At 37.2% G+C, this 20816-nt stretch overlaps 1 protein-coding gene across 3 annotated transcripts in view; it reads right to left on the reverse strand.

Moving 5' to 3' along the window:
* Positions 1–20816, reverse strand: part of RNGTT (RNA guanylyltransferase and 5'-phosphatase) — a 196766-nt gene that overhangs the window by 49763 nt on the left and 126187 nt on the right. For all 3 annotated transcript variants that reach the window (XM_048937810.1, XM_048937809.1, XM_048937806.1), the window contains one exon: positions 13115–13215. In XM_048937810.1, the coding sequence (XP_048793767.1) occupies positions 13115–13215 (101 nt within the window). The remainder of the gene's footprint in view (positions 1–13114; positions 13216–20816) is intronic.

Below are 20816 nucleotides of genomic sequence, written 5' to 3' on the forward strand. Positions count from 1 at the left end.
AGAACATCTACCAGACAAAAAATCAGTTTGAAAACTGAAAAATCAAGAAATCCTTTTATTGCTTGAGAATTAAATAGATCATTCCATTCTTTGGACCCACTTTCAAGACTACCTTTTTATTACTGGACAACAAACTGTTGCTTCTTTCAAGCATGAATCGCTCAGGACGACGACAGAAAGCAATTTGATATTTGAAAATGAAAAGAAAGGAAAAGAAAGCATTTTCCTCAGGACCAGAATGCAAGAAGAGAGCTTTTTGGATGAGCTAGGGAACTGGTGAGTTATTCTGAAGACGCCCAAGCTAAAGATTTCTGAGTGAGGAAAAAGTGCAATCTCCCACTCAAGAGCTTGAATAAGTTACAAAATTTTCCCTTATCCAACTTTTCCAAGCTTGCATACACACACAGTACAAACAGCTGTCCTGCAACTGTCCCAATCAATCATAGAATCATATAATGGTTTGGGTTGGAAGGAAGCTTGAAGATTATTTAGTTCCAACCCCCTGCTATAGGCAGGGACCTCTAGAGCAGGTTGCTCAAAGTCCCACCCAGATAAGGAGAGTCAGGCTAGATGCACTTTTCATTCTGTTTGAAATAACAGTTATTCTTCTCTATAGGTCATCCTTTCTCCACTTAGCAGTTTAAATAAAACTCACTTTGGTGTAAGTTTGTCAGTGGTATCCCCTTACACAAAATGCTGGTAGGTTTCTACACAACCTCAGAGTTATGTTTCATTAAGTACAGCAAATATGAGTAGAAAGCTGCTGTAGCTACTGGTAAACAGATTATTTCAAATGAAGGCAAAGAGAGAAGCTCTCTAGAATTAAAACCTGGAAGGTTTCCCCCACTCCATCTCCTTCCTCAGCTCATCCAATCTCACCACTAATAACATTCCATAACTTTTCTACATCTGTCTTTGTAGGCCCCTTGGCAATTCAACTTGTTTTTTTTTTGTTAAAAAAACAACTTCTCTTCCTGTTCTAGAGCACAATATAGCCATTTTAAGTTAAAAACATATCTGTGGCCTTGGAGCTATTACAGCAGAAGAACTAACTTTAAGTGGCCATAATATTCTCGCACTTCTGTCACAGGGCTTTGTTAGAAAAATCCTTTCTGTGCTTTTACATCTTGTAATAAATTTATATCACTTCAAGTCTTCAGGAATCAAAGGAATAATTTAGGTAGAGCAATCACAGAGGTATATTTTTTGCATTAAACTGAAATACATAACTAGGTTGTGCTAAAGATATTCCTTTCATAAAAGACTGCAACAGAAAAGGGACTCTGCAAAGTCTACCTCCGTCGCATCTCATGTTGTGGATTTTTATTGTTTAAAAATCTTTCTGTATCAGCTTTCACTTAAAAGAAACATCAGTTTCATAACACAGCTTTCAGCAACAAAATCAAACATTTGACCAAATGCTATATAAAATCCTTCGGGAAATGAATGATTCTCAGTCTACCTAATGAAAAGCAACAGAATAGACAAGGCTGTGTAGATCCTTAAAAGAAGGATTTTTTCTGTACTAGTTAGGGCTCATTCCTGTTCCTCAGGCTTGTCAAGTAAAAACCTACTTTGTCAAGGAGTTTAAGCAGTTTTTTCCCATGCGTCTGAAGCCTAGCATAGCCTGTAACCATTTAATTTTATTCAAGTGAAAGGTTTTTTTTTTACTGGAGTAAAGCACTGGACGCTCATCATGTCACAGAGTGGATGCAGGCATGCCTCTTGACTACACAGGCTCCATCAAACCAAAAATTCATCAGAGAGAAAAAAAAAAACATCAAAGAACCTTAAACCTTAATTTTATCTCCAAAAAAGGCAGGATATTACCTTCAGACATTTGGAGTGTGCGTATCTCTGAGTATTACAAAAGGAAACAAGTGGTGTATCATACATGAAAGACTCTCTGTTTAATGTAAAATAGATACTAAGGTAAAAAAACAGAAATTATCAGAGTCTGAAAAAAACATTCATCACTTCCTATCATAAGGCTGAGAAACAGAAGAAAATGTAGTTTTAATCATTCAGTTTTAAAGACATAATTTAAATAACAGAAGCTTAATACCTCTGCTGTTATAATATTTCCAGTTATTTTTTATCTGTCTCAGCTGGATGAAAGTATTTGCATGTCTCTGATACTCAAATCATATTCCAAAACACTTCTCTTAACATTCAAATAAATTGTGGATACTTTTATCAAAGTGACTGTTGTGCAGAACTGTAAGTACAAAGACCTTGGGCAGTGAAGACTGAGTTCTCTGCTTCTCTTAAATGAGTTTAGAAAGAACAATAGCAATTTCTGCATAAAGATCGTTAGCATCATAAATTAGTAAGTCAGAAGAATTATTAATTGAGAAGGGTTCTTCTATTAGTTGAGAAGGGTTAATCATGCCCATAATGATTGTTTCCTCCTGGAGGGGAGAGAACAGTTCAGAGCCTTTACTGGGTGACATCCACTTCATTTCTGAGTTAGCTTGTTCTGCTCTGCCCCCCACATCCACTGATCTCCTACCTTTGAATACCCACCTTTTGGCAGAACTTTGCACTGCTTAATAAAAAGATTAGAAAACTGAACATGTGAGAATTGATGCTTTAACACTCACCAAAGGAGCAAAGTGCTTTTATAAACGTTGGTCAGATGGTGGTTTGATATGCAAACTTGAGGGGATAAAAACACAATCAAGTTCACTACGCTACTGCACTTTTCTCATTCCGATTTTCTCTATCCTGTAAGTAGAGGTATACACATGATATTTCATTTCTAATATTTGCCCACAGTGCAATCTTGTAATTCTTTGTGAAGAAAAGGCTTTAAGTATGAAAATATCCAAAGATCATAGCTCTGAAAATATTTAGTACTTATAAGGGGAAAAAATGCCATCTGCTGGGTACAGCTGAGGACTGAGAATTTTTCTGTCATTCCTTGCTAACATGCTATGCTCCCTGGGAGAGCTCTCTGCACTTTGGATGTCATTTTTCCCCACTTTAAAAACTGATACAAATATCTGCAGTCCTTCTGGGAAGTATGTAATAGCTGCCTCATTAAAACAATGTCCAAAGCTTCTTATTCTCCTATCTCACCAACAGCAAGAGGTCTGACAGCAATGGACAAAATGACCAGCATACCAATAAGTGTACTTTTAATCCTTGCGTTAGACATTAGGATTGTCTTTACAATCTCCTTTACTTCACAAGCTTTTCTATCTTCATGAATCTAAATTTTATGGTTAGAGAATTGAATTTATCCAGCTTACACAAAGCAGAGCAACACACCACCACCAGTTTCCCTGTGCAGCAACACACAACTTTGCTACCATTCATAAGCCAGCAGTGGAACACTGGTTGCTACAGTACAGGTGCAGAATAGGTTGGCAATCTGGCCTTAAATGAGGAAAACATGGCACTGAAAATTATAGTGCATAAAATGGCAAAATAACCAAAAGAAGTCCAGAATGTCCAGTATAGAAATATATGAAAAGAGCCAAGTGTGATGTAATAAAATGGATTACTTTTAAAATCGACAAAAGCTACAAGGACAGCATTTCCTCCTGCATGGTTACATATGGGAAAGAGAATTTTGTTTTGACTCATAAAAGCCAAGGGAAGTGTTTTCATTGTTGTTGTTGTATTTACAATACAAAGAAGCAGCTGTCACCTGTTGTGTGTGTACATACACACAATTCACACTGAGGCACGTATATTTACAAATAAAATAACAGGATTCTTTTCAAGTGAAACCGAAGCAACATACAGTATTGGAAATTTGGGTTTCAAAATGAAAATAAAGGCTTATTTCTCACATATACAGTGATGCTAAAAACGAAGTGGGTCCTATGAAGGAACACAGCTTCCTTCCACGTGCTTAAGATAAAAACACTGAGGTAGTTTTCAAAATAGAATTCAGTACAAAGCCATGCTTGTACTTCACAATTGCTGTCAAAAGACTGTTCGGTAAAAAGCGAGCAAGCAAAAAATTATGAAAATATGGAATTTTGGCCTTTATAGGATCCTCCTGTAGGAACATGCTTACATATGTTGCCAGATGGAACCAAATATCTACTGAAAGCTATTAATGGCTTTTGCAAAGCACTAGGTATTTACTCCCTGTCAAAGTGCACAATGAGCCTAAGCTTGATATCCAGCAGTCACTGTTCTTTTCCATACTGCTTATATAAATAACAAAATGGATTCTGCATTGCCATTGAATCATCGTGCCTTGATTATGCAAATTGGTCTCCTACAGACAGATACATGTACCTATAGTCTCAATGACTTTAATGCGTTTGTACAGGATAAGCATCTTTTCTCAGGAAGAGAAAAAAAAAGCTGGGTGCTTGCCAAAAAGATGGTATGTGAATTACCAAACCCGTGGCAGATCCTAAGTCATTACAGTAACAGATATTAAAAATACAATGCACTTCCTCAGAATGCAAATGTCCCTTCAAACATTAATTTTAAAAAAATCATAATAGGCAATTACTTTTTTTTAATCAAATCATCCCAGCTTGAATAGCTATAAAACAAGAGAACACTGCATCATTCTTCTAAAAATAATGATATAGGCTTCTTTTCTAATGTCTCTAAGGCTTTAAGATAAGTGGATGTACCAAGAGTTTCTCCTAGCTATCAGAGAAAATGGAACTGCTGATAATCGGCTAGTGTTCTAGAACACTACCACTGCATGCATACAGTATCTGTAACACTGACGTGGTAGAAATGCAAACAACCTGTATCATTTATTTTGTTGACATGCTCTGCAGATTCCAAAATACTTGTGAATGCAGTCAGACACAAAAAGCTGGACCTCTATTTTCTAACCCAATTCCAAAACATTTTTTGATGGTATCAAAGCAAACTGCATTGTACTCTTATGACTATCATGTATTATTTTTTATCTTTAATACATTCATTATTTAGCACTGAAATTGGTTCCTTTATGATTTGTGAGTTTGGTATTATCAGGGAATTACATGATAAATTGTTCAGAGTGAGACTGATGAAGAGTACAAAAACACATACAATATCTTTTGCTGTCCAGCTTGTTCGACCAACTCTTGCTGTGATAACTTTTTTTTTCTCTAAAACTTTGTTTTATTCTTCTTTGAAATAAAACACAGCGTGCAAGGAAGTAAGCTGACTGAACTTTCTCTCCTTAAACAAAAGGTTCTTCAGTTCAAATACCATGGAAAACAATTTGTATTCTTACATTAGAGATCTGTAACAATTGTACACTAATGATCTTTTTCAAACATGTTTTTAAATGTACCAATCTGTAAAGTAAAAATAACAATAAAAATCTCCAATTAAACAACAAACTGAAGCAAAGAAACAAATAAAACAAAACCTAATTGAACATTAATTAATACCTCAGGCAGTTCACGCAGGGAAAAACATTCTGCATTAAGTTATCATCTGCAACACGCTCACAGACTGTAACAAATACTCCTTGCCTGAAGATCACAGTGACTACATGCAAAAATACAAGTCAAAGAAGCTCATAACACTTTGTATTGAGCAGCATGTTCAATAATATTATCCTTTGACTCCCATACTTAAAAAGTTAAATTATACTGGTACAAAAGAAAAATAAGTTCACAGATGAACTTCATTACATTGAAGATGTGTATCTATTGCTCATAACTTTAGCAAAAGGAAGATGAACACTTTCTTTATTTAAATTATATAGTCTTTAAATTATGCATTATTTAAAAATATGGCAAACCACCTGGATGAGGCTGCATGAGGAACCATCCAAACCGGCCTTGAATGCCTCCAGAGTTGGGGCATCCACAGCACCTCTGGGCAACCTGTGCCACTGTCTCACTACTCTCCTAATATGAACTTAAACCTCCCATCTTTATGTTTAAAGCCATTACCCACTGTCCTGTCACTACCATATCATGCAAAAAGTCAGTCTCCCTCCTGCTTATAAACTCCCTTAAGTACTAGAAAGCTGCAATGAGGTCTCACCTCATGATGCTCCTCTGGACCAACTCCAACAATTCTGCATCTTTCCAGAAATGGAGACTCCAGGCTTGGATGCAGTAGTCCAGACTGCAGCCTCACAAGGGCAGTGCAGAGGGGGATAATAACCTCCCTCACCTGCTGGACACCCCTCTTGATGCAGTCAAATATACTGTTGGCCTTCCAGGCTGCAATAGCACTCTGCTGGCTCATGTGCAATAGCACTCTGCTGGCTCATGTCCAGCTCTGTATCCACTAGAATCTCCAGTTCTTCTCTGCAAGAGTGAGAATTAACACATATCTGGGATTGCCCTGACCCAATGGCAACACTCTGCACTTGGCCTCCTTGAATCTCATTAGGATAACAGGGACCAACTTTACAAGCCTGTCTGGGTCCCTCTGGGTGGCACCCTTTCATTCTACTGGATCAAGTGCACCATTCAGCTTGGTGTCATCAGCAAACTTGCTGAGGGTACACTGGATCCCACTGTCTATGTCACTGATAAAGAGTACTTGTACCAAGATGAACCCCTGGGGTCACCACTCATGACTGGTCTCTACCTGGACATAGATCCATTGACCACAACCCTTTGGCAGGAACCATCCAACCAACTCTTATCCACTGAACAGTCCAGTTTTCAAATCCATCTCTCTCCAATTCAGAGATAAGGATATGGTGCAGGAGCATCTCAACGACCTTGCACAAGAAGTTCAGGTAAATAAGGACAGTTGCCCTTCCAGCTGTTTGTTAAACCCACTTGTCTTATCCAATGCTGGGGAAGTGTATTCTTATGCATTTTGAAGAAGCTGTCCTTGAAGGTAAACCAGCTCTCAGGCACCACTCTGTGCTTCAGGGGAAGCTGCCATTGGGTATTACCTATTTGCTTCCTGAAAAACCCAAAACCTGCTAACCTGAAGTCTGAGATTATTTTTCCATTTTCTACCATCTTAGATTTGTTTAATGAGGGATGGCATCAGTTCTTTTCTGGCTAGTTCTTTCTGATACACAAGTGGTAAGAAGTATAAGCTACAAGGCTGAATATAAATTTTAGAATAAAATACAAATCCAAAGGTAAAATAAGACAGAGTATCCAAGACACATGATAAGCAAATTTTAGAGGAATATGAAACTTGGGAGCTTTTCTTGATCTCATTTTCAGATAGGAATGGATCAAACAGAATGGTTAATCATTATGACAGCTGACACAAACCACAGCAAAGTCTACATTAAGAAAAAAAACAAGAAAAAGAAAAAGGGTCTACAAAACGCACAGAGCTACATTTACATTCCATTTAGCAAGCATATAAGTAATCTTTGGATTATATGAGGCAAAGCTTTAAAAATCTGAAGAAATTAGTAGCTAAAGTAGAATATTTATCTGACAGATGGAGATTGCCCAAGGCTGCCACTTCAACATATAAAAAGATGAGGCTGAGTTCATTTTTGAAATCCAATATTTGAAATTCCAAGAGCATTCTGTGTATTAGTTTTGGAAGGTATGACATTATGTTCAGTATACCAGGGTATAAATAGAAGTTAGATTCAAATACTTACTTTGAAAACTACTTTAAAAACCTCATCGAGAAAATATTTTAAACACCCTCATCTGAGTGGTACAGCATAAATATATATCTAGATACTTTGGGTTTACTATACAGCAAAATCTACATGCTTTTGTATCTTCCATTGCAATGCCAAAGGTGAAAATTGCACATGCATATTTCTACCACAGTATTACCTGTGCTTCCACTTCCCATACAGCCAGACTCTTCTTTCCACATATAATATTCTCTTTCAACCTCCTTGCACAATCCTACCCCTAAATTTGTCTGGATCTAGTAAGACCTGTACTTGAATGCCTGAAGATAACAGCTTAGCAAATTACTCATTTACTTTCATTTGCAACTTTTAAATTCCATAAAAAGCAAGCAACTTCAAAACACGCACTTGCTTTAACAACAGTATGACTATAAATGTAGTTAATATATTCCAACCTGCACTCCTCCTGCTGTCATCCCAATGTTGTGCATCTTTGCATCTATTTGCAACATCTTGTCCTTATTTGTTCCGTAATTGCTGTGGGACATCATCTGCATTCTGCCTCATAACTCCACTGTACGTAAATGCAGCCCTAATCTAGATGGATCTCCAGAGGCTAGAGCAATATGGGATTATTATTTTCATCACTAAGGTACTAGTTGTAAAGCTCCCCTTCTGTAATGGATGGCATGTGTAAGAACAAGTTTGCGTTCTTTGGCAACCAGCGTTCTGCAATCCAGTAAGACTGAAAAGAGCTCACAGCTCTAACTGGCCATTTATTGACCAAATAAAAGGAGGAACAGAAAGAGAGGAGGAAGCACAAAACACGGGTCAAACAAACCATACTGTCACCTCAGCATATCCTGGCTGTTTAGTTAACTCTCACCATTTTTCAGTTAGGATTTGTTTTTTGAAAGCAGAACTGTGAGGAAGACTGGCTCGTAAGGTAAGTCATCTTGTGACCGACAACATATCTATATGACAGCAAATCAAGGCAGCATGGTTATTTTGAACCAGCTTTTTGTTTTCCAGATGCTCTAATTTACAGAACAGAAAGGACAACATGACATCTAACAAAACGAAAACATTCACTTGCCGGTAGCTATGATATCTGTATTTGGTTGTTGATCTGTAATTGCCAGTATAGCCACTGAGGCCTCTGCTGTCCTCAAATACATTGTATTTCATTTTGCATTTTTCATTACTCAACAATTTCCAAGCAAAAAAAACCTTTGCCTAAAACATGTTCCCTACCCTTCCCCCTACACCTATTCCCAATGTGGTACACTTTCTCTTGGTTACAATAAAAAAAAATGATTACTAACAGAGTTGATGACTCTTTCAGATTTTATATATATATATATATATATATATATATATATATGTATGTATATATACACACACATTAAAAGAAGTAAGACTTTATCAGTATTTCTCTCTTAGAAGATGGGTAAAATTCCTGACTCCTTCTCATACCTCAAGGTTCTAGACAGAACTTTGATTATTCTGTGATACAAAATCATGTAATCCATTGACCCAGTAAGATATTTACTCAAAACCAATAGAGACAAAACTTGGCTTTTCACTTGATTTTAGCATATCTGATTCAGATAAAATTTGAAAGAATTGCACAGGCTAATTAAAAGTCTGGAAAAGGGAGCACAGACATCCTTGTAAGCTACTACCACAAAACTGGCACCGTGTAGACATTTTCAGATGATATTTGTGACATTTAAAGAAGGTTCAGAATCAGCTTGGGGGTTTTATCTTTTTTAAAGTCAGACATTTTGGGGGGAAAAAAAAGAGTCTCTACCTTTCAAAAAACGATCTTGTCTATAACTGAGACGTTGTACACAGCAGTTATATATATTTCCTTCTGACAAGGCCATTTAACTCAGAGACCATCTGTAAACAGTTGGTGAGCTTATGTCCCCGTAATTTTATTTTCCATGAGTATCATCATAATTTCAGAAAAACGCAAGGTACTGTTACATGATGAAAGGGCTTCACTTCACACTGCTGATGAGAGACAATTACCTTAGTAAATCTGAAGTGATACAGAAGCACTGGCAAGTGGGCCTAGCACTTTAAAGCACATGAAATGTGAGGGCTTTACAGTTCAACTGTTGTGTTTCACCACAGAAAAAGAATACCTTACTCCTTCACTTAGCTAATTTATTAGGTTGTTGGGTTGTTTTGTTGCTTGTTTTCAATAAAAATAACTATTTTGATATGATCAAAAGAGATCGAAACCATAAACTAAAACCCTTGCAAACGCAACAGAAGAAGAGTTATTGTAAACCATCACAGTGATGCTTGGATGGGCTGCTCTGTGAGAATACACAGGGGACAATTACTGTGGCTCAGCTGATAAGATGCAACTCGCTAAGGTGCAAAGACACAATTTCTTTCAAAAATATGTGCTGAACAGGAGTGCCAAGATTAGGTCACTGAGATTACCTGTCTTTCCTTGGGATGCAATAGTATTTTTTCTTTATTTTCGTTCTTTGTTATGGAATCTTCATCTTAATAGTACAGCTTATTCTAAAAGTACTTCACAGGCCATAAGCCTGACCTTTCTTTTTAATTCAAAGGCAAAACTGCCCAATATCAATACTGAAATAACTGAGCCCTATACAAAAACAAATGAGTCATCCATCCGGAACGGAACTACATCTGGAGTGAAACATGGCAGCTATTTTGCAGTTGGCATTACTATTACAGACATCTATGGATGGAAATGCACAACTGAAAGCACAGGGGAATTTTAGGTAGATGGAAAAATAATCACACTGGCTAAAATCAGGCAAATTCCCTGGAGAACTCCCTCATTCATAGGAAAAATGCACAAGATTGTTTACAATTGATCAGGATCTCAATTACACATGCCATGCTAAAGACAGGCCTAACAGCTGACTGTGCTCTAGTCTCATGCTTTTGAATAAATAATGACCCCATATGTTTTTTTCCTTCACTATTTAATTGAACATGGAACTATAAATACATGGGCAGTGTGGCTGGAGTTTAGTAACACAAGTTCAACCTAAAAGACCACACACAACAGCAGCACAAATTTAGATGCCTGCATTTTAGGTTTAAAGATAAGGCTGTAAATCAGAACAGAGGACTTGAGAATTACAGGCAATCCCCATCCTCACAATTTCAAGCTGTCACGTATTTGAGATCAATACTCTGAGTTCAGCTCCGCAGTCACTAAAAGATCAATACAAAGTCATACAATCCTTTCCCATAAATATTACTGCTTAACTATTGAAATCACACGCACGCTTTTATAATAGTACTTTAAACACATTTGCACAACTCTGCTGCCAAACGTGCCAAATTTCTTTGTGGATTGTTGAAGGAAAACTATTCTACCTACAGCACTGAAACCAGTATGAATCCTGGCTTTTAATCTCAGGGAGAGGCAGGATGCCTAACACTGCCATATTAGAATTGCCAGCAGCAAGCATTCTGTTCATCAAAATAGAATTGTTAGGTTGTTGGGGTTTTTTTTTCAGAAATCAAACCTAACAGGCCTTCTTTAAAGTGAGTTTAATATGGCACTGACCAGAACTCTGGAATTGCCTTTTTAAAGTCTAAAACTAAGTCAGTTTCTTTTAAAACAACTTTGAACGTGGTACAGTTTGGATGCTTCCATTAAAAAGTTCGTATTTTACCAAGCAGTAATCAGACAACCAAATTAACAGGTAAAGCAATTAAACCTGCAATATTTTATTCACCATATTTTATTGTTTATGTTTAACTGAATAGAAGCTACAGTTTCATTGGTCATTACTTAACATGAACATCTCTCTTCCAGTAATGGCAAAATGTTATTTTTCACCCAGTACTTCATTAAATTTTCTTTTTGTTAGTTGAATGTACCTGGACTTGTGCTACAAACAGCAGTCAACTCTCATATGAGCTAGAGTAAAATGTATTTGGAATAATTACACTTCATTGGGTTTGGAATAATTATACTTTATTTCTCTAATGCCAAGTTTCTAGGAATTTTTTTTTTCTTAAGCATGTGAGAGGAACATAAACACAAGCTTACTTAAGTATTGCAGCATTCAGAGGCTAATCCAGGTGCTTATATCCATCCTGATAAGCAATACACACATTTTCACATAGCTGAAGTATGGAAAATGTATAGGAAATGTTTCCAATTTAACAATGGAATACTCCTTCTTCAATAATTTACTGCTAAGTGTCCAACTTTTTAGCAACAGTTTTGCTGGCTAATTTTTATTACATTCATTTTCTGATGAAATTATCATCTTTTTCTTTGAATGTAATGCAATACCACTGAGATTTTTCTATTTGACATTGGTGTTAACTAATCAAGCAAATAATAGTTTTATTTTGCTTCTGAGTTACAGGCTCCTACTATGAATTTGTAAGCTTCAGCTGAAATCAAAAGAATCCTATAATAAAAGCAGCATTCCTGGCAGACACCAGGTAATTTTTTCAGTAGAAAAATTTCCTGTTATACTTTTTGGTGTTGAAATAACAGCCAAACAAATGTGAAACATACGTCTGAATCTGAAATCAAACATAAAATATTCCTGTATGCTTTCTAAAGCAGCTGTGTTGCTTCTGAGGACTTAATATACCACTTTCAACCACAAAAATATGAACAGATGTTTCTGACTTTGTGAAATACTCAGAAGTCAGTAGCCAAGTGTATTTGGTTGAGCAAACCTGATATCCTCAAGATTATCATACATTCATCAAATATGTTCACTAATACAATTAGCTAAAGTTAGATGAACCATTACTAGCATTCTGGACTAAGTGAGCAGTCTGCGTATTAACTGTTTAACCCTACTGGGTTACCTAGGACACACACAATAAAAATAAAAGCTTAACATCAGCTCTCAAACTGTCAGTTGTAGTGAGACCCAGATGTTAAAACAAGCAACTTTAAAACAAAAAAAATTGATGATCTCAGCCCCAAACAAAATTTATTTCCAAGGCAAGCTTTAATGCAGTGACTCAATCTTCACCCTTCCCTCCCTGTTTAATATGTGCAGTGACTGAATTAAGCAAAAAGTATTTAGAATTGCTGTAAAGATTTACGTGTCTCTTGCTTCTGGAGCTTACCATTTTCAAAAAAACCTGATGGGTTTATAGACAATACCAAAGAAAACTTATCAAAAATGTGAAGTTCAGGCTTTTCCTTAAAAAAACAAGTGTCATTTCTTGACTATGCAGAATTCTAAAATGGAAGAAAGCTGATGTCGGCACCATCTTGCTTAAAAACAATAGAAAATAGTTACTTTATATAAGAATTTTAGCTAGCATAGCCTGTCTGTTTTTTACATCCCAAAGGGCAATGCCAAAACCAAAGACAAGTTTAGCTACTGTTTTTCGTGTTTTTAATTTTATGAAACAATATAAGAATAAGTAGTTTTACATTATAAGCATCTGCTGTTGTTCTCAGTACTGCATTGATTACAACAGCTTCTAACACTTTCAGAACAAATTCTACAGCATACACAGAGGCTGAGCCAGAAAATGTCAAGAAATATCAGAGGGGAGATTAAACTGCTAAGGGACATTCACTTGTGCGTTACACATTTAAAAAGGGGAGAGATTACATACCCTTCTCCACCAATCCTCGTTATCTTCAGACGAAAATCAACAGAGTTCAGGCTGGGTGGCTTCCATTTCAGAATATCGTCACATCGACCAGGCTTGTATTTCTGAAGCAAATTAAAAAGTGGCTTAATTATGCTTATTGGTTTTCACTGGTTTTAAAAGAAAAACTCAGCATTTCAGACTATATTAGATGTCTCTAATGAATTACAACACTTAGTGATTGAAGCAATGAATTTCGTTACCACAGAGGTAGTTGTGCTTCCCTACTTTATTTGCTGCTCCCTTTTAAAACTGTTTAGCAGCCAAGCCGCTGCATATAATACAAAACTCAGAATGGAAATAAAAATTAGCATATTTCATTGTCTCTCTCTGACTAATGGAACATTTCAAAAAAGAAAATAAGACAGTGCAGTTTTAATAAATGATAACACTGATTGGACATGCATAAAATACACATTTAAGATAACCTCAGCATTTTGAACAATTTTATGAACGGTACTTTTGTTACCCATACTGTTGGCTGATGCAATGTGAAAAAGTCAGCAGTCATCATACTGACAGCTCTCAGAAAGGCCCATCAGAAACACGTACTTTGGTATCAAAAGAATTTAAGTTATGTAGAGATTGAAAAAGCATCGTGACATGCTGAAACATAAATTAAGGGAGCATCTGTTGCTTAAGAGAGCTGAACCAGAAGTTGCCATATTTATCATAAAAGAGCAATTTTCTCTTAAATTAAGACCTTTGCTTTAGCACGGTCTCTTTTATCATCTACTTCAGTTAATTAAGCTGCCATGCTGTTCATCCTCAACTAATAGTGACAGTCAAGGCAGCTAAACTTTTCCTTACTTGGATATCACTCATGGCACTGGAGTAAATCAGAATTAGCATGGACAGGGAAAAAGAAAAAAACTGGATATGTGCAAGATGAGAAATTTTAGTTTTAGATTCTTTGCAATTCTCAATGAGAAAGACCATTTTAAGTTTACCTCATAAAAACAAACCTACAAAACCAAGAATGATAGGTATCTTTTGGTAGGTATCACAGTGACCACCATTCACTCACTACACCCAGATCTTGTTAAATATTGACAAAATATTCAATTTACTGATGATAAATGTAACAGTTCTAGACCAAAAGTGACAAAAAGCAGACGAATAATTTTTTTTTCTGATAAAAGAATGGACACTTATCATTTCCAAAATAAATGCATTGTATCTTTCTCATTACTTCTTCATAAAATGGCTGTGTGATGTTTGCCAGACAATAGCAAGGCAAGCTTTACTTCCCCAAGCTGAAACCAAAATCAGCTCCAAACAGTGTTAGTCATGCATAGCAGAAACATGACAAAAATAACCGACTGAAAGCTCCTTTTCAAAACTGAACATGGCTGTCTAAACTCCATTTACCAATTTCTTGACCACAGCCCCAGACTATCTGAGACTGATGGCTTCAGGCTTTCTGTTTGTGTTGCTATTCAGGATACCAGAGACAGCTTTCAGATGCTGGTACTGGAGTTGTCTACCTAACTTACTATTCTAATCTTTTGTAGCTCTGAAGTGAATATCTCCAAAACCACCCCCTCAAAATCTGAATAGAATTTAAATCATTTATCTTGGACATTAGGAAAACATGCAGAAGAGGTTTCCAACACCTTTTATCTATGCCTGTTCTCCTTCAATGTCTTTTCTTTTATTCCTTCCAGCCATCTTCTATTTGAAAGTTGTCTACTGGAAAGCAACTTTCCCCAGTCATCCCTCAAGTCTAAAACTCTTGCCAAACCAAATCAAACATCCTTGTTTCACTTGAATCAGAAAAACAGTAAGATAGAGTGCTATACTAAAGTTATGTCTGTTTTTAAACTTCTCTTCCCACTTTGTTCCCCTTTATATGATTTCTAGCCTGTAACAGCAGTAGCTATTTGAGAAGAGTTGGTTGACTGCACACATTTACCAAAAATATGGATTTTAAAAAGGTATACTTTGAGAACCTAAATAAATAAATAAATAAATATTTCAGTAACCTTTTAGTTTTCTTCATCCTGCTGGCCTCAATCAGCTCTCCCTCATTTCTCTGTCTGTTCTCCACACGCCAGTAATGAAATGTATTTAGCTCTTTAATTTGTTTTCATTTAAATTTGCAAATTAAAAGTCTTACACAATGGAGGCATGAAGATTTAATTTTTTTTAAGATTTTTTTTTTAAGATTTTCATGCCATGTGTACTTACTGATATTAAATGGATAAGGCAACAAAAAATAATAATAATCTCAAGAAACCACTTAATCATTTCAGATGATCATTTTTATACACAGATTGTATATTCAAATGTATTTTAAATAGCTTACATTCCATTTTAGGGAAAAGACGACTATTTTAGAATATATTCAACTGGTTGCATGCACCGAAAATGAAAATTACGATGGAGGTGAATGGCACTGAAATCTCTTTGTCAGTCAATTTTTTCTGCAATTTTCTCATACCTGATATTACAAGAATACGGAATTGAATTTTAAGGTACGTTCTGGGAATAACAATACTGCATACAAAGCTTGCAAAGAAATTATTGTTGTTCTCACTTGTCTTCTGATTTGGCAAAAGACTACTAGGTATTCATTACTTAGTTTGAATAAAAACTGCGAGGAACATTTCCATTTATGAGAAATTTCTCCACAGGGCAAAAATTTAATTTATGAAGCAAATTGTAGAGCAAGCACCAAGGAACACAGAGTACAGCTGAGCGGCTGAAGTTGTTGGAACAGGTGTTGGTTTTGCGGTGCAGAAGATTTCTCTCGGTGGTTGTTCACCTGACTTTTTAAACACGACTGAGGTCTTCAATCACTCCATAAAAGTGTCATCTGTCAATCACATCTAAACACTAAAACCTTTTATTAAGCCTCTGAGTGGCATAGCTTCTAGGTTATCGACTTGCAATAATCTTCCAGGGCAAGATTACTGGAGCATTTGCCGTGATGGATTTACTAATATATACTCAAGTAATCAATTTCTATTTAAGCTACAGGTCATATTTTTGAGACCTTATGAGCTGTTAAGACTAGATCCAGTCTAATTGACTCTAGAAAACAATCCCAGCTGATTTAATGTATCAGTCCAAACCATCTCTTTACATATCACTGCTTTTAAGAGAAGCTAACAGTCTTCAGGACTACCAGGCTCAATTGAAAAACTTCCCATATTTCATCCAAAAGATCAATTTGAACTGCCTTGCATTCAAGATTACTAAACATTTTCTTTTAGTCATAAACAGGAGGATTTGTTTCTGCCCGGAATGTAAATCTTGAAAAAGTTTGACTTACTTAGGATATGAATTCTCCTTAATACAAAAGAACATAAACTGTCCTCTCAGACTCCTGGCAACTGAAATCCTGAAGTAACATTTGAAAACTGTGGTCAGAGAATCTTTGATCGGGTAGAGGCCAGCTATGCATGGTGGTGTCCTCTAGGGGTTAGTGCTCTTTAACATCTTTATCAATGACAGTGAGATCAAGCGCACCCTCAGCAAGTTTGCTGATTTGCTATGAGCCAGCAGTGTGCCCAGGTGGCCAAGGCCAATGGCATCCTGGCTTTTATCAGGAATGGTGTGGTGAGCAGGACTAGGGAAGTCATCCTGCCCCTGTACTCAGCACTGGTGAGGCCCCACCTCGAGTACCGCGTTCAGTTTTGGGCACCTCAGTACAGAAAGGACATTGAGGTGCCAAGGCAGGTCCAAAGAAGGGCAACAAGGCTTGTGAAGGTCTTGGAGAATATGGCCTATGAGGAGAGACTGAAGGAACTGGGGCTGTTTAATCCAGGGAAGAAGAGGCTGAGAGGAGACCTTATTGCCCTCTTCAGATTGCAGTGAGAGCGGAGCCGGTCTCTTCTCACTGGTGACAGAATACAGGGAAATGGCTTCAAGTTGTACCAGGGTAAGTTTAGGCTGGATATCAGAAAAACTTCTTTACAGAAAGGGTTGTTAAGCACTGCAATGGGCTCTCTAGGGAGGTGGCTTACAACACATCCCTGGATGCGTTTAAAAACTGTCTGGATGTGGTGCTCTGTTAAACATGATTTAACAGAGGCTTGTTAGAGTTAGGGTAGTTTGGTTAGGTTGTGGTTGGACTTGATGACCTTTAATGTCTTTTCCAACCTGAGCAATTCTATGATTCTATGACGCTAAGCCATGAGCGTCCAACCTTTTGCCTCACCTTGATCACACTGAATGAAGAGGAATCGCCTTGGGCCACATATACATGACTGCTTTTAAAGCAATACCTCCTATTTATTTCCACGGAAACTACAACAGATGTAATGAGCACAGTAACTTTGCTTGATAGAGCAAATTTCCAGAAACAAAGCACTCAACATAGTTGTCAGCGTAGCTATGCATTATCACCAGAGACGAACAAGGGCCTGCATACCATGTTCATCAAAACCTGCACCAGCACAGGTGATTCACTGCTGCTGTCACCACTGCTGATGTGCACTATGGTGTTCACACATTCACTGTTAGGTCTCCAGAAATGTTTGGCAAGCGTCAATAAATGACAATGGGTGCAATTTTTCTTTTTTGAATAGAGGAGTTAAATGACACACCTTTGCTTCATACACACTTCCATGTCAGACACCATTTGGTCAGATTGCTCTTCTGTTGCGATCTGTTGCAAGGCAACAAAACGTAACAGGATCTTGGTGGAAAAGTTCAGTCTCTACTGCCATACCACCAACATCTGCCTCTGATGTTGTAAGCCAATACAATAAAATAGCAGGCACTACTTTTGGAGCAGCCCTTGTAAAATAAATACTGGTAGGATATTTGATCTTGTTTTTGTGAAATTAATGCATCAGTCTGGTTCAATGGCAGTGGCTGTAATTCTGTGAGTTCTTAAGGTGCTCACCAGAGATTTTTTATGAAGTTTTACTCTTCCTGTACTTCATCCTTGACAACAGTTATTCATAAATGTGCGTAGTGCCAAAAGTGATGACATGATCAAGGCTTGACTGTGAAGTGAGGGACATTTTTCTCTGTCAAGAGAGGTCTTATAGAAGTCAAGGAAAGAGACGTGATCAAAATTTTGAGCTGAATATCTGATTGCAACTCTATACATTACATTCGAAAATCTGCAAGTAATACATTTATGTCAACTGAAAATGGAGTTGCAAACATAAACTGATGATTTTTGTGCATCTTGAAGCTTCTTCTCAAATTCCTGTATCAAAACAGAAAATACAGCTGCACATTTTTCACTATTCACAGGTCTGTGAGCATTGAAAGGCATATATATGCCATAACCTGAGTTAGCACTGCACTGCATCCTCCCCATGACCCAGACAGTGCTGATCACACACCAATTTTCGGTTGTTGTGAGCAATGGGTGTGCACATGGTCACTGGGCAAGGAAGAGCTGTTGCCAGGAGGTAGGCCAAACTGCAGGCTATGCTGGGTCCCAGGATGGATGCGCTTGCACTAGGTTGAGTGGTGCAGTTGACACAGAAGAAGCAAGGAATGAAATTAGAGGGACCAGAATAGGTTTGAAATTTGGGCCTACACGAACCCTAAAACTGAAATACAAAACCTCCTTCAGAATAGACAAGATAAATTTTTCCATGATCACTAATGAAAAACAATGTTTTGACAGGATATATCTGCACACCTGTAATTGCACTTCCATATCCACAATTTCAACTCAAGTTTAATTAAAAAATTAATTGGCTGCCATGCCTAAAGGGGAATTGAGGGGGATTTGTTATTTAAGATAGAGTTACATTTCTTGCCTTTCCCTCTTGAATCAGCACAACATAAAACAAGACTCAGCTAAACTTTTTGTTCTATTATTCAAACATATCCAAGACCAATCTCTGACATTGTTCGAATTAGCCAAAGAGACCTTTCCTGGAAAAAGAGTATCTTTAGACCATTACACTTGGTATCAACAACTGACAAATAATGTTTCTTACTCCTTAGTAGAATTGCTAATGTTGAATACCTGATAAAGGTAATAACAAGTAATTTACAAGTATTTTTCTGTAACATTTACACAGATGAGCAATCAGATTTCAAGAACAGCTTATACAGTCTCCAGACTTCTACTACCAGATCAAGAGAAGCAGAAATTCACAAAAATCCAGCTTAAAATGAGAATTCATCCAAAGGCCAAAATGAATGCCCTTCCCAGAATTTATTTTTGCAGTGGCTGAGTTCATACACATAATATAGCAGTAGTAAGTTCCTGAATTTGAATGTTAAATGCTAAATCAACTTCTTCAAATATGAGCCAGAGCCAAACAAGAATTCTGCTTGTTAAGTATGTGAAAACTTCACCTTAGATGAATCATTGCATACTGCAGACCTGTACTGCCTTAAGTTTTTCTGTATTCCATTTCCAAAACAAAATGTGAAGCAATCTGTCTGAGATCGAACTACTCCCTAGCATTTTAAATATAGCATTCATAGCAAGATATCCTCCACAACACCCCCCAAATACGCATGTACACGACTAGTTTTAAAACTTATCAGGTCACGTATCATTTCAGATACAAAGCTCTCAGTTCAGTCTATCTTTTCCATCTAGTCTAACCACAAAAATTAGAATTCCACATCCAAAAATATAGATTAATAAATCAGAAACTAACTAAAATAGCTTTACAGGATTGGACCAGAAGGCGTCCTGCAGTCCTTTCAAAGTCACAGTGACTGAGCCCTCCAGCTGGCTATCAACCACAAATCCTCAAATTTTTGCAACTCTGCTACTCTCTTAGCATTCACCCAACTTTACTTCCACCTTCATAATATTTTTCTTACTATTTTTACAATTAAGATCTCTGCAAAATCTAGGTTTCTCCCAGAAGAACACCAGTCCCTTTCTTTTCACCGTTTCACAACCTCCCCTTCTAATGTCACCCACCTCCATCTCCTACAAACTGAACTTGGCCAGTTAGGACTTGTCAGTCTGCGCTATGAGAGACAAGCTTATCTGGCATCAGGATAACCAGCAGAATCAAAAAGCTTCCAAATCTCATATTCTCAGGTAGGTCAACACAAGTCATAAGGAATAAGTTTTTGTTAGCATCCAGTTATGCACATAAACACAAACTGGTGGCTTCTTCGTCACGTTGAACCCCAAGCCCCTTCCCTGTCCCAAGAATAATTAGTCCTATTTGTCCTTCCTCCATATGTGTACATGGAGGAGGTAACTCTTTTTTTCCCCTCCCTGCAAGTTATGAGAAAGGCTGACCCTCAGAGAATACAGTTCAGTTATCCAAATTACTTTTGCTGACACATTTCTCATTAGCTGCAGATATTCTTCCCACTCAATTTTAGGTTTTGCCTAAAGCTGTGCATTGTCCCAGCATTTATATTCAACGGATGGTCCGGCAGAAAGATGAAAGCCCGGGGAATGGAGATGTTAACTGCCCAGAGCACGGATGAAGTTTCTCTTGAGGCAGCTGCTTTCAGCTACCACATAGTATAGACCTTCCTACTCAGTATTCTGGAGGAGGAAGAGTGGAGTTAATCTCTGGGACTGCATTATGGGCAGGCAGTCTGGGCTGTGAGGTGTTGGTGACTCACCACGAAGACATACACCTCAGAGACAGAATAACTTCAGCCAGAAGTCTAGACAAAAAAAAAAAGGATCAGTTCTCCTAGCAACAAAAAAGGAAGAGGTGATGGCATGACCAAGTGAAAGGTTGGACAGGTACACTCTTGG

This window comes from Lagopus muta, chromosome 2 (assembly GCF_023343835.1).
Source record: "Lagopus muta isolate bLagMut1 chromosome 2, bLagMut1 primary, whole genome shotgun sequence".
Classification (NCBI taxonomy): Eukaryota; Metazoa; Chordata; class Aves; order Galliformes; family Phasianidae; genus Lagopus; species Lagopus muta.